At 41.4% G+C, this 20,000-nt stretch overlaps 2 protein-coding genes across 8 annotated transcripts in view; both read left to right on the top strand.

Annotated features, from left to right (window-relative positions):
• LOC311075876 (uncharacterized protein) overlaps positions 1-13,604 on the top strand; it is a 61,190-nt gene extending 47,586 nt beyond the window's left edge. The window contains exons 56-73 of one of the 4 annotated variants that reach the window (XM_084103548.1): positions 202-297; positions 395-499; positions 1,095-1,202; positions 1,323-1,433; positions 2,490-2,600; positions 2,878-2,988; positions 3,075-3,185; positions 3,270-3,374; positions 3,464-3,568; positions 4,094-4,198; positions 4,890-4,982; positions 5,079-5,168; positions 5,880-5,984; positions 6,304-6,493; positions 7,323-7,415; positions 7,501-7,587; positions 10,127-10,230; positions 11,528-13,604. In XM_084103548.1, the coding sequence (XP_083959674.1) occupies positions 202-297; positions 395-499; positions 1,095-1,202; positions 1,323-1,433; positions 2,490-2,600; positions 2,878-2,988; positions 3,075-3,185; positions 3,270-3,374; positions 3,464-3,568; positions 4,094-4,198; positions 4,890-4,982; positions 5,079-5,168; positions 5,880-5,984; positions 6,304-6,493; positions 7,323-7,415; positions 7,501-7,587; positions 10,127-10,230; positions 11,528-11,704 (2,007 nt within the window). In that variant the 3' untranslated portion in view covers positions 11,705-13,604. Of the gene's footprint in view, positions 1-201; positions 298-394; positions 500-1,094; positions 1,203-1,322; positions 1,434-2,489; positions 2,601-2,877; positions 2,989-3,074; positions 3,186-3,269; positions 3,375-3,463; positions 3,569-4,093; positions 4,199-4,889; positions 4,983-5,078; positions 5,169-5,879; positions 6,079-6,303; positions 6,494-7,322; positions 7,416-7,500; positions 7,588-10,126; positions 10,231-11,527 lie in introns of those variants that run through there. The other 3 variants (XR_014604585.1, XM_084103549.1, XM_084103550.1) reach the window with 3 other exon arrangements.
• A 618-nt stretch (positions 13,605-14,222) lies between these two features.
• The window catches only part of ssr1 (signal sequence receptor, alpha), a 9,993-nt gene continuing 4,215 nt past the window's right edge, over positions 14,223-20,000 (top strand). The window contains exons 1-4 of one of the 4 annotated variants that reach the window (XM_084103554.1): positions 14,223-14,440; positions 15,078-15,205; positions 17,560-17,656; positions 17,926-17,964. In XM_084103554.1, coding sequence (XP_083959680.1) covers positions 14,374-14,440; positions 15,078-15,205; positions 17,560-17,656; positions 17,926-17,964 — 331 coding nt within the window. In that variant the 5' untranslated portion in view covers positions 14,223-14,373. The remainder of the gene's footprint in view (positions 14,441-15,077; positions 15,206-17,559; positions 17,657-17,925; positions 17,965-20,000) is intronic. The other 3 variants (XM_084103553.1, XM_084103556.1, XM_084103555.1) reach the window with 3 other exon arrangements.

Genomic DNA, 20,000 nt, shown 5'->3' with positions numbered 1-20,000 from the left:
GCCGTTGGTGGAGATTTTCCCATGAGTCATTTATGTGTGTGTGTGTGTGTGTTGTGTTCTGATCATATGTGTGTGTGTGTGTGTGTGTGTGTTGTGCTCTGATCGTGTGTGTGTTGTGTTCTGTTCGTGTGTGTGTTGTGTTCTGTTCGTGTGTGTGTGTGTGTTGTGTTCTGTTCATGTGTGTGTGTGTGTGTGTCGCAGGTGAAGTACACTCAGAAGAAGCTGGAGGCCGTCACTGATCTACCGAACCTGCTTCATCTGGGTCACGCGCTTCACGCCAGCAAACTCCAGAGCAACGTCAGTCTCCATCTCACTCACACACTCGCTCTCGTTATAAAGCATCATTCACCGTATGAACGCTGAGCTCTGATTGGCTGAACTGTCTGTCCGTCAGGTGGAGTACAGGAAGAAGTATGAGGAGTCTAAGGGGCGGAGCCTCGTCACCCTGGATACGGCAGAACAGCGCCACCATCAGGAGAACGCAGTGCTGCACAGTCAGGTCACTCAGCGTTACTGATGCTACACTTACTATACCATTTCATTTAAGATTACTTTACATGAACTAACAATGAACAATACTTCTACATCATTTATTAATCTTAGCTAATATTAATCTCAACATTTATTAATACAGTTATTTATTTCTGTTAACATTAGTTAATGCACCGTGAACTAACATTAACATTGGTTAATAAATGTTGTAAACATGTATTGTTAGTTCATGTTAGTTAATGCAGTAACTCTTAACAAATGAGAAGTATTACTTTTATTTTAGTATCATTGAGCAACTATTATAGTTTTTATTAATAGTTGGAATCAGATTTTATTTTTATATTTTAAATTTATAGTAATATCGTTTATGCTTTTATCATTTTTATCATTTTTTTTATTTAATATTTTAGTACATCAAGTAAACCTAAATGAAATATTTTTTTTACAGTTAATGTTTATTTTATTTTACATGACAAAACTTTGTTATGGTTTAATTTTAGTTAACTATTATAATCTTGGGGTGAATGTGAAATATGAAGCATGATGGAATTTATCTACTGTTTGATTCATGTGACAATCAACAGCAGGATCTGTGTGTGCAGGTGAAATATAAAGAGGAGTACGAGAAGCAGCGAGGGAAGTCCCAGATGGAGTTTGTGGATACGCAGACCTATAAAGTGTCGAAGGAAGCGCAGCGGATCCAGAGCGAGGTGTGTGTGTGTGTGTATGTATCCAGATGAAACGAGTTGCTGACTCTGTGTGTGTGTGTGTGTGTATGAATGTCTGAGGAGAAACGAGCTGCTGACTGTGTGTGTGTGTGTGTCTCACAGAAGGAGTATCGTAAGGAGTACGAGAGCGAGATCAGAGGGAAGGCTCTGCTGGAGGCCGATCTGACGCCCGTGTTCCTGGCAGCCCGTAACGCCAGCAGCCTCATGAGCGAGGTGAGCATCTCTGACGCTCCTGCCGTGTGTGTGAGAGTGAGAGGAGGCCCGTCCTCATTCTAGAGAGCGTCTGATTGGATGAGAGGAGGCCCGTCCTCATTCTAGAGAGCGACTGTTTGAGTTTTAGACCATCGGAGTAAGGACACAGTGAGTAAAGTTGGTTACTCTGGATGAGAGGAGGCCCGTCCTCATTCTAGAGAGCGTCTGATTGGATGAGAGGAGGCCCGTCCTCATTCTAGAGAGCGTCTGATTGGATGAGAGGAGGCCCGTCCTCAATCTAGAGAGCGTCTGATTGGATGAGAGGAGGCCCGTCCTCATTCTAGAGAGCGTCTGATTGGATGAGAGGAGGCCCGTCCTCAATCTAGAGAGCGTCTGATTGGATGAGAGGAGGCCCGTCCTCATTCTAGAGAGCGTCTGATTGGATGAGAGGAGGCCCGTCCTCATTCTAGAGAGCGTCTGATTGGATGAGAGGAGGCCCGTCCTCAATCTAGAGAGCGTCTGATTGGATGAGAGGAGGCCCGTCCTCATTCTAGAGAGCGTCTGATTGGATGAGAGGAGGCCCGTCCTCATTCTAGAGAGCGTCTGATTGGATGAGAGGAGGCCCGTCCTCATTCTAGAGAGCGTCTGATTGGATGAGAGGAGGCCCGTCCTCAATCTAGAGAGCGTCTGATTGGATGAGAGGAGGCCCGTCCTCATTCTAGAGAGCGTCTGATTGGATGAGAGGAGGCCCGTCCTCATTCTAGAGAGCGTCTGATTGGATGAGAGGAGGCCCGTCCTCATTCTAGAGAGCGTCTGATTGGATGAGAGGAGGCCCGTCCTCATTCTAGAGAGCGTCTGATTGGATGAGAGGAGGCCCGTCCTCATTCTAGAGAGCGTCTGATTGGATGAGAGGAGGCCCGTCCTCATTCTAGAGAGCGTCTGATTGGATGAGAGGAGGCCCGTCCTCAATCTAGAGAGCGTCTGATTGGATCAGAGTAGGGCCATACATTTTAGTTTTAGTCAACTATAATAACCCTGGTTGGCATCTAAGTGTATTTCTGTGTGTGTGTTGAACAGAAGGAATATCGTAAGGATCTGGAACAGGAAGTGAAAGGGAAAGGCCTGACTGGTCTGGAGGAAACGCCGGATCTGGTGCGGGTGAAAAACGCTGGACACATTCTCAGTGAGGTACAAACACACACACACACACACACACGCACCCTAACCCTACCCATCACAACCTTAACCCGAACCCTGACCCTAAACGGACCCTTAACCTAAATATCGTGATCCCTAAAACCAAGTCTTGACCCTCAAACTGGACTTTAAAGAGGTCTCGGAAAGTAAAACTTTACTCACTGTGTCCTTACTCCGATGGTCTAAACAGTTGTACATGTGCACACACACAAACACACACACACACACACACACGTCACTGCATCATGACCTGTTTCTGCTCTTGCAGAAGGAATATCGTAAGGATCTGGAACAGGAAGTGAAAGGGAAAGGCCTGACCGGTCTGGAGGAAACGCCGGATCTGGTGCGGGTGAAAAACGCTGGACACATTCTCAGTGAGGTACACACACACACACACACACACGCACACTTACACACACTCGTCTCTGCACTTGAACTTCATCAGGACTTGTCTCTGCTCTGCAGAAGGAATATCGCAAGGATCTGGAACGCGAGATCCGAGGGAAGAGATCCGACGTCACATCAGACAGTCTGGAGATGCAGAGAGCGAAGAAAGCGTCTGAGATCAGCAGCGACGTGAGTGACAGATCACACACAGAGTGTGTGTGACACGGACTCACTCACTGACTGACTGTGTGTGTGTGTGTGTGTGTGTTCCAGGTGAGCTACAGGCAGGCGTCTCAGCTGGGAGGATCCTCATACGCGACAGTGACGGACACACCTGCGCTTCTGCACGCCGCTTACCTGAGAGACGTCTACAGCCAGGTCACATGACACAGCGTCTGCAGCAGAGGACCTGTTAGAGGACTAGAGCTGATGTTCATCCATGTGTGTGTGTGTGTGTGTGTGTGCAGAAGAAGTACCGCGGTGATGTGGAGCATCTGAAGGCCTCGAGTTCTAAAGCTTCAGACACACCAGAGATCCAGAGAGTGAAAAACAACCAGCGCAACATCAGTGGAGTGAGACTCACACACACACACACACACACACACTCAGAACCACTGACCCTCACAAGCACACATTGTGTGTGAGTGTGTGTGTGAATGTGTGTGTGTATGTGTGTGAGAGGGTGTGTGTGTGAGAGTGTGTGCGTGAGTGTGTGAGTGTGTGTGTGTGTTTGTGTGTGTGAGGGTGTGTGAGTGTGTGTGTGAATGTGTGTGTGAGGGTGTGTGAGTGTGTGTGTGTATGTGTGTGAGAGGGTGTGTGTGTGAGAGTGTGTGCGTGAGTGTGTGAGTGTGTGTGTGTGTTTGTGTGTGTTTGTGTGTGTTTGTGTGTGTGAGGGTGTGTGAGGGTGTGTGAGTGTGTGTGTGAATGTGTCAAGTCAAGTCAGTTTTATTTCTACAGCACATTATTCAATGGAAATTGTTTTAAAGTAGCTTCACAATAATAAAACGTGGAAATAACAGAATCAATGGTGAACCTTCATCAGATATGAGACAGAAGTGATTATGAGCTCAGTGTTGATCAGGCGAGTGTGTGTGCAGCTCTTCTACACGTGGGACTCGCGGCTGATGAAGGGTTTGACGTCGACCCTCAGTGACACTCCAGAGATCCGACTGGCCCGAGAAAACGCCAAGAACACCAGTGACGTGAGTCACACACACTCACACACACACACGCTTGAGTCTGATCATGTTACGGGCCTCTTGTAAAATAACATGAACCATGTCTATAACCATAATAAACAACAAGCATTTATGGCTCTCACAACGCCTCATTTTACTATGCATAACCTCATCTGCATATACAGTCAAACCAAACATCACTCAGACACCAGAGATCATCTTTGATATGTTCCACTAGTGTGATCAGGACACTATAGTTCATTAATGTAAGTGAGGAGAGCAGAATAAAGTAAACTGTGACATATTATACCCAGATATTCTTCATACAGAGACTAAAATGATTCGGACACTTTGAGCTGATCATGTGTTGCTGAAGTGTTTTGTCTTTAATTGCTAATGCTCTTTTTACACACAGACTGAACACAATGAAGCATTGCTTGGTGATTGGTTGAGCTAAACTAGTATTATCTAATTGTGTAGTTAAATTTAACAGCTGACAGATATTCAACATAATTCATGTGTGAGACAGTCTAACAGAAGGACGGACAAAACCAGTCAAATATCAGCTGAGTTCTGCTCATATTTTATTACCACTTTCTAAACTATAGCGAATAAACTGTGATAATGTGAGAATGGCGTCAGAATAAATGTTGGTTTGACTGTGTGTTGCTAAAATAAACACACGCTGAGAGTTTGTGTGTGTGTTGCTCCACAGGTTCAGTACCGGGAGTGTGTGGGATCGGGAACAGCTGTGACTGACACTCCTGAGATGGAGCGGGTCCGCCGGAACCAGCAGAACATCAGCGCCGTGAGTCTGTGTGTGATTGACATGTGTCAGTCATGCTGTGTGACGTGCCGTTGATCAAAGTGTCAATCAGTCATCATCATCATTAACATCATGCAGGTCAAATATAAGAAGGCGATTGACCCGGTCAGTGTGGGTGTGACACCGGAGCTGGAGCGGGTCAAACAGAACCAGCAGAACATCAGCTCGGCAAGAACCACACGCACACAACATACTCTCTATTTTAAGTTTTAAGTGCGCTATCATGTGTTTTAAAGGCTCCTAATGTTGTTTCTGAGTCTCCTACAACAGATTCACATTCACACAAGCTCAAAAACACTGTAATGTCCTCATAATCTCCACCGCAGCGTCAGCTCTTTCCTCTCAGTGTCTCTAAGCTCCGCCTCTCTGAGAGCTGCTCTGCTGTGATTGGTCAGAAAGCAAACGCTCATTATCATATCTGAATCTCAGCTCTTGATCTCAGTGATACGAACAGTGACGATGGCGTGGGTTTACCGTATCAATCTCAGAAAACAGCATCTTCTCCACACGAACAACACGAACCAAACTCTTCCAGTCTCAGATACACTACAGTGTTTGAGGGCGGAGCTAAGAGACGCTGCTCAGCCAATCAAGACCAGAGGCGGGAATTATGCTAATTAGTTACACTGTTACATTGTAACAGGAAGTGAGACTGAATTACTGACGACTCGTTTCAGTTCAGAATCACTTTCTTTTAGGAGACAAAAACATTATTTATCTGCCCTTTGAGTTTACACTCACAAACAGCTTTATTACACACTTAGATAAGATAATATCCAGAAAAGCACAATAGTGGCACTTTAATTCTGTCTTTGAAGAACAGGGATCCACACGATCTTGGAAACCTCAGTGTAACAGTGACTGTCCCATGTGTTTCAGGTGCATTACCAGCGGGGTCTGCAGGAGGTCAAAGGTCACTCGTGCTCAGAGCTGGACACGCCTGAAATGAGGCGTGTGCGCAAATCTCAGGAATCCGTTTCCATGGTAGCAGGACTGGGCGACGCCTGCGTGTGACATCACAGCACTAACATGTGACCGAACGAACACGCGTGTGTTAATAAAGACTCACGAACCGTGTGTGTGTGTTTATCTGAGACCAAACGCACCGTAACAGACAACTGTGTGTGTGTGTGTTTTTATCAGAGACCAAATGCACCGTAACAGACACCTGTGTGTGTGTGTGTGTGTGTGTTTTATTGTGACGGTGTGTGAGTGAGTGTGTGTGTTTTATTGTGACGGTGTGTGAGTGAGTGTGTGTGTTTTATTGTGACGGTGTGTGTGACGCTCTCCGTGTGTCTTTCAGGCCAAATATCACGAGGAGTTCGAGCGCACGCGGGGTCGCGGCGCCACACACACCCTCGACGAGCAGCACATGGCGCGTCTCCATGGAGACCAGGTGGGAGGCGGTTACCATGGAGAGCAGGTGGGAGGCGGTTGCCATGGCGTCCAGCCGCAGGTGGTGGAGATGGACCGCAGATCAGGAGGAGCCGCTGGTCAGTCCATCATCACAACTCGCGCAATATTTAAATGTTACTCCTTTTTATGAGGTTTTTAATATTAATATGATCCTTTATTGAACTTTATTACATTTTAGACAGACTGATGTTGGATCACTTATTAAGGTTCTAACCCTAACCCATTTCATTATCCAGTATGAACGGTTTAATCGATCGGTTGTTCAAATTCATCATTTGATCTTTGTTTTAATCTCAGTGTGACGCTGAAGTTTTTCTCTTCATCGTTTGTTGTAACACTTTCACATACGACTGATCAAAAACATTTGGAATAATTCAGATTTTTTTTGTGTTTCTGAAAGAGTCTCTTCTCATCAATTTGCTAAAAAATAAAGTAACTATTTTGAAATATTATTCTAATGTAAATCAGCTGTTTTCTGTGTGAATATACAGTAAAGTGTAATTTATTCCTGTGATCAAAGCTGAGTTTCCAGCATCATTACTCCAGTCTTCAGTGTCACATGATCCTTCAGAAATCACTCTAATATGATGATCTGATGCTCAAGAAACATTTAGGATTATTATTAATGTTGAAAACAGTTTGTATGTTTGTGGAAATTGATACATTTTATTTTTCAGGATTCTGAATAGAAAGTTCAAAGAACAGCATTTATTTGAAATAGAATCTTTTGCAACATTATAAATGTCACATTTAATCAATTTAATGCGCCTTCGATTAATTAAAATAGTAATTTATTACCGAGCCCAAACGTTTGGACACTAGTGTTCATGACTAACATATTCCTGAAGCTGTTGATTGATCCAACCCTCTCGACCTTTGACCTTTGACCTGTGTGTTGCGCTGAAGACCTGAGGGTCTGGAGGACTGATCCGGGATCCATCTTTGACTTTGACCCGGTGGAGGACAACATTCAGTCTAAAAGCCTGCGCAGGATGACCGGTACCAGACGCACCGACAGCCAATACACTGACCGTCAGCGGCGGATCACACGTGTCGTAACGCTGTGTGTGTGTGTGTGTGTTAGAGCGTGGCCCGCAGTCGGTGTGCAGCTCTCTGGGTTCAGAGCTCTGGGCCGATCGCAGTGCGTCCGTGTGCAGCAGATCCAGTTCAGGCAAGATCACGCGTGTGTTCAGTGTTGGGGAAAGTTACTTTGAAAAGTAATGCATTACAATATTGCGTTACTCCCTTAAAAAGTAACCAATTGCGTTACTTCGCTACTTTTTTAGAAAAGTAATGCGTTACAAATTTTGCGTTACTCCCTTAAAAAGTAACTAATTGCTTTACTTCGCTACTTTTTTAGAAAAGTTATGCATTACAATATTGCGTTACTCCCTTAAAAAGTAACTAATTGCTTTACTTCGCTACTTTTTTAGAAAAGTAATGCGTTACAAATTTTGCGTTACTCCCTTAAAAAGTAACTAATTGCGTTACTTAGCTACTTTTTTAGAAAAGTAATGCGTTACAAATTTTGCGTTACTCCCTTAAAAAGTAACTAATTGCGTTACTTAGCTACTTTTTTAGAAAAGTAATGCGTTACAATATTGCGTTACTCCCTTAAAAAGTAACTAATTGCTTTACTTAGCTACTTTTTTAGAAAAGTTATGCATTACAATATTGCGTTACTCCCTTAAAAAGTAACTAATTGCTTTACTTAGCTACTTTTTTAGAAAAGTTATGCATTACAATATTGCGTTACTCCCTTAAAAAGTAACTAATTGCTTTACTTCGCTACTTTTTTAGAAAAGTTATGCATTACAATATTGCGTTACTCCCTTAAAAAGTAACTAATTGCTTTACTTCGCTACTTTTTTAGAAAAGTTATGCATTACAATATTGCGTTACTCCCTTAAAAAGTAACTAATTGCTTTACTTAGCTACTTTTTTAGAAAAGTAATGCGTTACAATATTGCGTTACTCCCTTAAAAAGTAACTAATTGCTTTACTTCGCTACTTTTTTAGAAAAGTTATGCATTACAATATTGCGTTACTCCCTTAAAAAGTAACTAATTGCTTTACTTCGCTACTTTTTTAGAAAAGTTATGCATTACAATATTGCGTTACTCCCTTAAAAAGTAACTAATTGCGTTACTTAGCTACTTTTTTAGAAAAGTAATGCGTTACAAATTTTGCGTTACTCCCTTAAAAAGTAACTAATTGCTTTACTTAGCTACTTTTTTAGAAAAGTAATGCGTTACAATATTGCGTTACTCCCTTAAAAAGTAACTAATTGCGTTACTTAGCTACTTTTTTAGAAAAGTTATGCATTACAATATTGCGTTACTCCCTTAAAAAGTAACTAATTGCTTTACTTAGCTACTTTTTTAGAAAAGTAATGTGTTACAAATTTTGCGTTACTCCCTTAAAAAGTAACTAATTGCGTTACTTAGCTACTTTTTTAGAAAAGTAATGCGTTACAATATTGCGTTACTCCCTTAAAAAGTAACTAATTGCGTTACTTAGCTACTTTTTTAGAAAAGTTATGCATTACAATATTGCGTTACTCCCTTAAAAAGTAACTAATTGCTTTACTTAGCTACTTTTTTAGAAAAGTAATGCGTTACAATATTGCGTTACTCCCTTAAAAAGTAACTAATTGCGTTACTTCGCTACTTTTTTAGAAAAGTAATGCGTTACAATATTGCGTTACTCCCTTAAAAAGTAACTAATTGCGTTACTTCGCTACTTTTTTAGAAAAGTAATGCGTTACAATATTGCGTTACTCCCTTAAAAAGTAACTAATTGCGTTACTTCGCTACTTTTTTAGAAAAGTAATGCGTTACAATATTGCGTTACTCCCTTAAAAAGTAACTAATTGCGTTACTTAGCTACTTTTTTAGAAAAGTAATGCGTTACAATATTGCGTTACTCCCTTAAAAAGTAACTAATTGCTTTACTTAGTTACCTTTTTAGAAAAGTAATGTGTTATGTTACTTTTGCGTTACTTTTTTTCACCTGGGCTGGGCTGGGCTTGTTTTTTTAACATATATAGTTATTGGACATTTGCATAGTATTCTGATTTTGCATTTCACTGATTTTAGTCATTTTGAGGAATATTGAATCTTTTTTTGTGCAAGTGAGATGAGTAAATGCTCACGTTTAGTCTAGATCTACAATAAACATCATGTTCACACACACAACGCCTCTCTGCACTTCGATTTGTCTCAACATGAGGACAGAAGAGCTGTCAGTCGGTAAATGGGAAAACAAAGTAACTTTCGTTTCTTATTTGAAAAAGTAACTCAGTAACAGATATTTTGTAGTCAATTTTTAAAGTAATGCGTTACTTTACTAGTTACTTGAAAAAGTAATCTGATTACGTAACTCAAGTTACTTGTAATGCGTTACCCCCAACATTGCATGTGTTTGAGCTCCGGCGTCACCGAGATCTGCTTCAGTCACTCCCGTTGACACACACACACACTCTCCTGTTTTCATCACTCCCGTCGACACACACACCTGTTTTCATTCCCAGTAAAGCACCACCATCACAGATAAAGCATCCGTGTTCTTCATGGTGTGTTTGAATGGTGTCACTCACTCCAGATGCTGTGATCACTGGCCGGCGAGTCTCTGACGCCTGCGGTGTTTGACTGATGTGTGTGTGTGTGTGTGTGTGTGTGTGTGTGTGTGCATGTGTGTCCGTCACACAGGTGTTTACCAGCATCAATCCCATCATCCTCAGCAGCTCCAGCAGGGATACGGACACACACAGGCCGTTCGCAGCGTTCAGTCTCCGCCACACGCTGCCAGCATGGTGAGACACACACACACACACACACCAAGAGAGCAGAAAATAGCACTTTCACAGCACAAAAAATGCTTTTCTTACTCAGTATTTTTGTCTTGTTTCCAGTCCAAATATCAAAAAATTCTTAAATCAAGATGCATTTACTAGATGAGAAGATATTACGTGTTGTTTTGTGGTGGAAAAAATCTAAATCTAAGTGAGTTTTTGCTTAAAACAAGCGAAATGATCTGCCAATGGGGTAAGAAAAATAATCTTGTTTACGTTCGAATTAAGTTTATTTTTCTTATCCCAAAAACTCACTTCATTATGATTTTTCTCCCCCAGAAAACAGTTTTATGGCATTTTACATATTTCTAGATATTTGGACTGGAAACAAGATAAAAATACTAAGTAAGAAAAGCATTTTTTGCAGTGTTCTAGCATGTAGACGTGGTTTTTCAGCTTTATTTCTACAACACTTTATACAGTACAGATTGTTTCAAAGCAGCTTCACTGTAATAAACAGGAGAATAACAGAATCAATGATGCGTTCAGTTTCAGCTTTACAGAAGATCAGCTCAGTTTTTATTATAGTGGGTTACTAGCTAAAGCACTAGTTCATGACATTTTATATTAGCGGTTTCCATCCACGTATTTTTAGGTGAATTTTGGTATAATTTTGGGGGATGAAAACAGGAAGATGCACATAAAATCTTAAAATGAGCATAATAAATATATGCACTCGACTGTTAATCCACCATATTCCTCTGTTGAAGCCATTATTTTAACTTTTTTAATTAATTTTTTTGATGTTTTTTTTTGAAGATAATCATGTTTAACAGGGGAAAACTACATTACCCATGATGCTGTACAGAAAGTCCCACCAATCAGAGTTGCCAGTCGTTAGCTCCGCCCACTCCTGCGATGACATAAACGAGTCGATCTACGCTCTCAAAATACGTACATGTTTGTGTTTTTATGCATATTTTGCAATAAACTTAAAATATAGTTGTTTTTGTTTTTTAAATTCAATTATTTTAATTCCTTCTGTGTAAAGCACTTTGAATCACCATTGTGTAAGAAATGTGCTATATAAATAAACGTGCCTTGCTTATTGTTTCTATAAATATAATCAACGTTTTGAAATGAATAGTTTTATATTTCTCCATCGTGTTTAATTCGTATTATGCTTTTCGCAATGCATCATGGGATTGTAGTTCTTTTGGATGCTTTATCCTCACATGTTTAATAGTCTCAGGAATGTGGATGGAAACACACAGTAGCTGTTGTTCCTCTGACGAGTGTGTGTGTGTGTGTTCTGCAGAGAGTGTATCGAGCGCTGTACGATTACGCCGCTCAGGATCACGACGAGGTTTCCTTCCGTGACGGAGACGTGATCATTAACGCTCAGCACATCGACGAGGGATGGATGTTCGGGACCGTGCAGCGAACGGGGAAATCCGGGATGCTTCCCGCCAACTACGTGCAGTGCTTCAACTGAGACACACACACACACACACTCACACACACTCACAGACACACACACACACTCACAGACACACTCTCACACACACTCACACTCTCTCTCACACACACACACACACACACACACACTCTCACAGACACACACACACACACTCACACACAGACACACTCTCACAGACACACTCTCACTCTCTCACACACACACACACACACACACACACACTCTCTCACACACACACACACACACACACTCTCTCACACACTCACTCTCACAGACACACTCACACACGCGTCTTCACACCACATCTCTTTGTGTAGTGCTTCAACTGAGAGCCGCTCACACACACACACACACACACACACACACACTAACCTGCTGTGTTCACCTCTCCTGGTGAAGAGGAAGTGATGTCATCAGCGATCAGATGTCTAATCCGGATTAAACTCACATGCTGATTATTAGATTCTGGGCATGAGCATGAAAATCAGATTAATGATGATTATAATGATCATTTGATGATAGTTTGATGAGATTATCCTCCTTTAACCTTTTTTTTTTATGTTGGCAAGCAAACTATGCTTGTCAAGTAATTGACACTAATTATCTTTTCATTTTATTTGTAATTGCAAAGCATGACAGTGAGATTTACGTTGCACATGGTTTTAATGAGCGTTTATCATGACTCAACACACTAGAGGTGTGTGTGTTCGCCGGTGAGCGAGCAGGGATGGCCCGGGCGAGCGAGAGGCTCTTCCACTGACACACAGCTTCTGCAGGTCAAACTCAAACTCACTCCTGATGGTTTTAACGGGGAAAGTCACTCGACTGTCAGCAGCTGCCGCTGAATCTGCTGCACGAAAAACATTTGATGTAGAAAACAATCACACACTGTGTGTAGAAACTGCTCTTTTCTCCCCAGACAGACACAGATCCGGCTCAGATCCGGCTCGCGTTTACTCCACATGTGGCCGGATCTGTGTTCATGTGCTGAAAATCCTTTTAAATCACTTATAAATCTCTGGTTTTATCCTCAAATACTTGATTAAATCTGTTTATCAGCTTGTTTTCTTCAGTTAGCGCAGGTTTAGTGTTTCTCTGTGGATCCTCGAGCTCCTCTGTGTTTATGAGGCGAATAAGCTTGAGTTCGGCTCAACGAGGCCCGAGAAACACTAAACCTGCGCTAACTGAAGAAAACAAGCTGATAAACAGATTTAACCCCATGTTTGCCATTTACATAAACATAAACAGAGATTTATAAGCTGTTTTTGTGGGCGGGTCACACCAAAAGTGTAACAAAATGGAGAAAAAAACCCTAAAGAGCACAAAAATTATCCAAAAAAATGGGAAGTTGTTCTACCCTGTGTTAGCATAACATTAACTAACATTTTCAGGAAAAATGACCCGAACGCGACATTAAGGGGTTAAAACAGCAGCCGAGCTTCACACACACGAGCTGTTTGTGTTTTAATCTGGAACCAGTTTGCTTTATTTACTGAGGAACATGTTGATCTTCAGCAAACACACGTTTAATCAGCCTGATGTCATCATGACCCGATCTGACCTCTGACCTCAGGCTAGTTCATCTTTCACATCTGCATGTGCTGACAGAACTGTGCATTGATATAGTCCAGATCAGGGTTTTACTGCAGAATAACCTTCAGTTTCTGCGAGTCTTCGGCAGATATGATGATGAGTAAAGCAGGTGATGGACGTGTGACAGAAGCAGATGTTCGAGATGTTTATGGTTTGGGACTGAAGTTTTGCTGTGTTCACTTAAAGTGTTTTTACTTTGATTTACTTTAATATAAATCCTCTCTTTTGATCTATTTACCCACGTCACTGTCTTCTGTTAACATTATTTGACTTGTAGTGTTTCACAATTATTGAAATCATAATAATAAAAGGCTTTGTCCGGCGTTTTGTCTGATTAATGGTCTGAGATTGAACGATGAATCTCCACAGGAAGCGACACGTGTCTCTGCGTATGACGTCACCGGCACCGGGGATGAGGCGCATGCGCAGTGAGAGTGAGTTTCCAGTTTCGTCCTGCAGGGGGCGCTGAGCGGATCAGAAAGCAGAATCCTGCTTTAAAACTGCGCTTTCTTTGTTTTTTTTGTTGTTGTTGTGACATTTGCACATTAAACCGTATAATATTTTAGACGTACTTATTCCAAGCACTAATTAATGAGATACAAATCAAAGATACAAACTATGCATTAGCGATACTACTGCAGACAAGCTGTTAAAAATAGGTACAAATCCATATCTCGCAATCGCAAATGTCTGTGATTGGTCCATCCTGAGAAAAGTAACAGAGATCACGTGACAACGCCGTCAGTCCACTGCCGCCGAAAAACGTTTTACACCTGAATAATGACAATCACTTAAAAAAAAAAATCTAGCTGACTCGAAAACACACACCAAATAGATCAAAATAAAATTCTTAAAAACGCAAACCCATCGAGAGCCCCGCCCACTGTCAGATCTTCCTTGCGCTCATTTGATTTCTAAAGCGACACGTGTCTCTGTGCGTGAGACGTCATCAGTGTCCCGGATGAGGCGCATGCGCAGTGTGACTCTTCGTCAGTGTGGCTCATTCACAGTCCAGCAGCGCGTCTCCCTCGCGTATTCTCCTTTAATAATAATAATTGTCATTTGTTCCTCGTTGTCGTCTCTCTGAAGTCATGAAGCTCCTGCAGAAGATGTTGCTGTTGCTCCTGCTGGCGTTCCCCGCGACGCTCCTGATGAAGGGTGAGTCTAACGTGTCAGGCCGCGCTTCCTTAAACTCTCTTTATGTGCAGTGATGATCGATAACTCGATCAGTCCGCGGTGGATCATCAATAAGCGGCGATAGAGGCTCGTTACGAGGCGCTCGGGCTCTTCTGGAGACAGCAGCGAGTGTGTGAGAGTGTGTGTGAGTGTGTGACGTGTCCTTCAGCTATAAACACATCAGCACAGGACTGGAAGCAACACTGTTTACATGAACTTACTACAGAAACAACATTACATATAACGTTACATAATTACAAGCAACTAAGCTAATCATGCAGTAAGTACATGTTATTCATTAATATTATTCAGAACTGTGACGAGGACACCGTACAGTAGTGCAACATCATCAGATGAGTGGAGCTTCAGATGTGACTTTACTGAGAACACACTGATTTCAGTCCAGTGTGTGTGAGAGAGAGAGTGTGAGTGTGTGTGAGAGAGAGAGAAAGAGAGTGAGTGTGTGTGTGAGAGAAAGAGAGTGAGTGTGTGTGTGTGTGAGAGAGACTGTGTGATTACGTGTGTGTGTGTGAGAGAGAGAGAGAGAGAGTGTGTGTGTGAGAGAGAGAGAGTGTGTTAGACTTGATAATGATTTCCAGCTGTGTGTGTGTGTGTTCAGGTCCGCTGGTGTCGGCTCAGGATGCGACTGAGGAAGAAGATGCTGTGGATGAAGACGCCGCTGATGATGTGATGGCTGAGGATGAGGATGATGAAGCTGAGGTGGAGGACGACGAAAACACTGAACTAGTAAGAGAACGAACGAACAAACTCTGAACTAGTAAGAGAACGAACAAACAAACTCTGAACTAGTAAGAGAACGAACAAACAAACTCTGAACTAGTAAGAGAACGAACAAACGCTGAACTTGTAAGAGAACGAACGAACAAACGCTGAACTAGTAAGAGAACGAACGAACAAACACTGAACTAGTAAGAGAACGAACAAACAAACTCTGAACCAGTAAGAGAACGAACAAACAAACTCTGAACCAGTAAGAGAACGAACAAACAAACTCTGAACTAGTAAGAGAACGAACAAACGCTGAACTAGTAAGAGAACGAACGAACAAACACTGAACTAGTAAGAGAACGAACAAACAAACGCTGAACCAGTAAGAGAACGAACGAATGCTGAATCAGTAAGAGAGTGAACGAACGCTGAACTAGTTAGAGAACGAGCGAACGAACAAACGCTGAACCAGTAAGAGAACGAACAAACAAACACTGAACTAGTAAGAGAACGAACGAATGCTGAATCAGTAAGAGAGTGAACGAACGCTGAACTAGTTAGAGAACGAACGAACGAACAAACTCTGAACAAGTAAGAGAACGAACGAAAACAAACAAACTCTGAACAAGAGAACGAACAAACGCTGAACCGTTTAGAGAACGAACAAATGCTGAATCAGTAAGAGAATGAACAAACGCTGAGCAAGTAAGAGAACGAACAAACGCTGAACCGTTAAGAGATTGAACGAACGAACGCTGAACCGTTAAGAGAACGAACGAACGCTGAACCGTTAAGAGAACGAACGAACGCTGAACCGTTAAGAGAACGAACGAACGCTGAACCGTTAAGAGAACGAACGAATGAACGCTGAACCGTTAAGAGAACGAATGAACCAACAAACGAACGCTGAATCGTTAAGAGAACGAATGAACGAACGTTGAACCGTTAAGAGAACGAATGAACGAACGTTGAACCGTTAAGAGAACGAACGAACGAACGCTGAACCGTTAAGAGAACGAACGAACGCTGAACCGTTAAGAGAACGAACGAATGAACGCTGAACCGTTAAGAGAACGAACGAACGCTGAACCGTTAAGAGAACGAACGAATGAACGCTGAACCGTTAAGAGAACGAATGAACCAACAAACGAACGCTGAATCGTTAAGAGAACGAATGAACGAACGTTGAACCGTTAAGAGAACGAACGAACGAACGCTGAACCGTTAAGAGAACGAATGAACCAACGAACGAACGCTGAATCGTTAAGAGAACGAATGAACGAACGTTGAACCGTTAAGAGAACAAATGAACGATCGTTGAACCGTTAAGAGAACGAACATCATCAGGGCCCGTATTCATAAAGAATCTAAGAATCCTCTCAGAAAACTAATTTAGCTTAAAAACTTTTACGTAGGAGTCTTCGCTTAAGAGCGATTCGGGACCGATCTGAGAGCAACTCTGAGTAAGGAAAAGACAAAAACTTTCATCTCAGTGAGGAGGCGGGGCTGACCCTGTTGCTATGTATGACACAATCTTTTGACGACTGTGATTGGTTGGTTGACCAAGAAGGAAAAAAAAAAAGTGATTTTAAGTAGAGGGTCTATTCTAAGCCTTCACTTTGAACTTACATGCGTAATTTTTCCTATTTGATCGTTCTCTCACACACACACACACACACACACACACACACACACACACACACACATTATATATGTGTATATAAATCCTTTTTTTATTTACCATGCTGTTAATTTCCTATAAGGTATTTGATTGGCTTAGAATGATAAAAATTGTTCCACTCTTTCCAGTTACACTGATTGTTGGCATGTCTATTTAAGTGGTGGTTTGAATGTTGGTTTTAATGTATCAAACATGGAATTTTCCCAGTGGCCAAATATCGTAATGTAGTGATTACTTTCATTTCAGGCGCTATGGCATTTCTGCGCTGTGCTGGAGATATTAGCGTGTCTCTAATAAGATCTGTCTCAAACATGATCCCTGCACGATCTAATCTATAGCTCTTATTAACTCACTGTCATCCATCGTCTGCAACACATTTCTTCTCCCTCTTCGTCTTTCTGCCATGTTCTCCTCTGCTAAAGAAACTCTTCAGCCTCTTATAAGTCCTCGTCCGTGCTCCTAACAATGTTTACCTTAAGACCTCTTTTAAGGGTTAAGATGCTTCCTGAATTACTTTTTTCTTTACTAGGAGTTTTTCTTTAATTTTAAGAGTAAACGCCCACATTTCTAAGAATTTTCTTAGAATTTTGTCACTAGGAGCTACTCTTTGCATTAAGATGCTTTCTGAATACGGGCCCTGATGTTTGAGTGACTCACGTTCATGACTTGATGTGTTGGTCTCGTCCCTCAGACTGAAGAAAAGGAGGAAGAGGAAGATGAAGCTCTGGTGGGAGAGATGAAGGCTTCACCCAACGCCGACACCACCATCCTCTTCGTCAAAGGAGAAGGTGAAGAGTCACACACACACACACACACACACACACACCTGCTGTCGATCAGTGAGGGTTTAGACCAGTGGGTTTCAACCTGTGCGACGCCAGTTACTGTTAAAAACAACCATTTTCTTAATATATCAGCAAATGTCTAATGAAATATAATAATTCCATAAATATCAAAAATAAACATTCAGGATGTAATCTCGCTGTTGGTCTAAGAATACCCAGCAGTGTGTCTGCCGTACTCTTGCTGTCAGTGATTCACACATGGTTATCAACAGGGTCGCTGAAAAGGAGCGCTGATGTTTCTTCATCTACAAGTAAGAGCTAATCTTCAGAAATCCAGAACCTGAGCATGAGCGTACACTAGCAGAACACTCGTGTGTGTGTGTGTGTGTGTGTGTGTGTGTGTGTGTGCGCATCCTGCTTCTGCAGTGCTGAGCAGTTCAGCCAATCACAGGCCTCGGTTAGGGATGCACTTTTTGGCCAAAACCGTTTATAAGGAAACACTTGCCGGAATAACGGATACCGAACGCGTTTTTCCCATTTATTTTGAGCATTTCTCACCAGTGCATGAATTAAATAGTCAAAATGTGCTTTTTTTTTTTTTTTACTATTTTTGTCTTGCTTTTCAAAGAAAGAATCAGTTAAAAAACTATTTACAAATATTAATTGAACATTGAACATTTGAAAAATATTTATTTAACTGGACATTTTGGTAACACTTTACAGTAAGGTTTGTTAGTTAACATTAGTTATACCATGGTCTGGGTGAATACTCGATTCTGATTGGCTGCAGGGTGTCCGTTAAAAAGTGATAATGGACACCTAGGAAAGGCGTAGAAGAACTATTATAAGAACTAATAATGAACTGCACATACAGCATTTATTAATCTTTTACTAATACTTTATTAAAATCTTGTTAGCATTAGTTAATGCGCTGTGAACTAACATGAACAATGAACAGCTGGATTATTATTAACTAACATTAATAAATACTGTAACGCATGTATTGCTCATGTTAGTTATTAATGTTAACTAATGAACCTGATTGTAAAGTGTCACACCAACATTATACCAACAAAGCACAATATAACTTAAACTAAATGAATTGTTAAAGTAAAAGATATTTTCTTTGAGCCTGTGCTAGTTCTATAACTCGTGCTGAACGGATTGAAAAGAGTGCAACATTTTATTTCATGATTAGCGATATATATATATATATATAATGTAGTTTTTATGTTTGCAAGGCCAATATAAAGAAAAGAATGAAGCAAATTACAAACAACTGATGAAAAAATACTAATGAAATAAATCACGTTTATTTCACATGTTTTGCTTGATTAACACAGCTTACTGCACTTAACTTGACCAACTCTCTGTGAAGATCCTCGTTAAACACACACACACACACGCGCGTTTCTTCGACGTCTGGAGTTTTTGCAGATGCTCGTCTGTTATTCATTCAGACGGACGTGTTTGCGTCTTCTCTGGCACTTTAAATGCTTCCACACTGACGACGTGTTGCTGCGTTCATAAAGCGCCGGTGTTCTGTGACATTCATTCGGTCTTTTAAGTGAAAAGTGCTTTTTGCTGTTTTCAACCGAATGATTCCGCATCTCCAACATCTGTTGAGTTCCTGAACGCAGTGGCCAATCAGAGGAGACTCCAGTGGCCAATCAGAGGAGACTCCAGTGGCCAATCAGAGGAGACTCCAGTGTTCAGCGCTCGGGTCAGAGGACGGATGTCTGATGGACACGAGTCAAGACTAGAGCAGCCGATTCTGATGAGATGATATTCAGACTATATCAAGTCTTTATTAAGACTATAAACAATCTGTTAAAGTTCGTGTGTGTGTGTGTGTGTGTGTGTGTGTGTGTGTGGTTGGGAACCACTGGCTTAGACTTGATCCAGTAAAAGTCTTTGAGTGTAACTGTACAAGCGTCCTCCTTCAGCTCGCGTCTTTCTGTGTCGAATCTGCTCTGATTTAATCAAGTAAACGCAAGAATGACTTTGATATTGTTAGTAATATTTCAACTGGACTGAAGCAACTATACATGATTCTACATATTGAAGTGTCAGATATGATCATCAGGCTTTAGAGGAAGGGTTTGTTCATCTCTCAATCGCTGTATTGCATCACATTGTTTTAAATCTACAGAGCTTTGATCATAAAACTAAACCTCTAAATATCATCTTGCTAAGACTGACAGTTATCGAGTGATGACTGATATTTATATAATATTATATATTTGTAGTCTTTTATAAAGATCTCACTGATTTGCATTCATATAAACATCAGCATCCACAACACACTGCATATTTTGCTCAGTTTGCTGTTTTTTCCTCCATATTC

Source organism: Abramis brama (assembly GCF_963993115.1).
Source record: "Abramis brama genome assembly, chromosome: 24".
Taxonomy (NCBI): domain Eukaryota; kingdom Metazoa; phylum Chordata; class Actinopteri; order Cypriniformes; family Leuciscidae; genus Abramis; species Abramis brama.
This window is presented reverse-complemented; position numbering and strand designations above follow the sequence as displayed.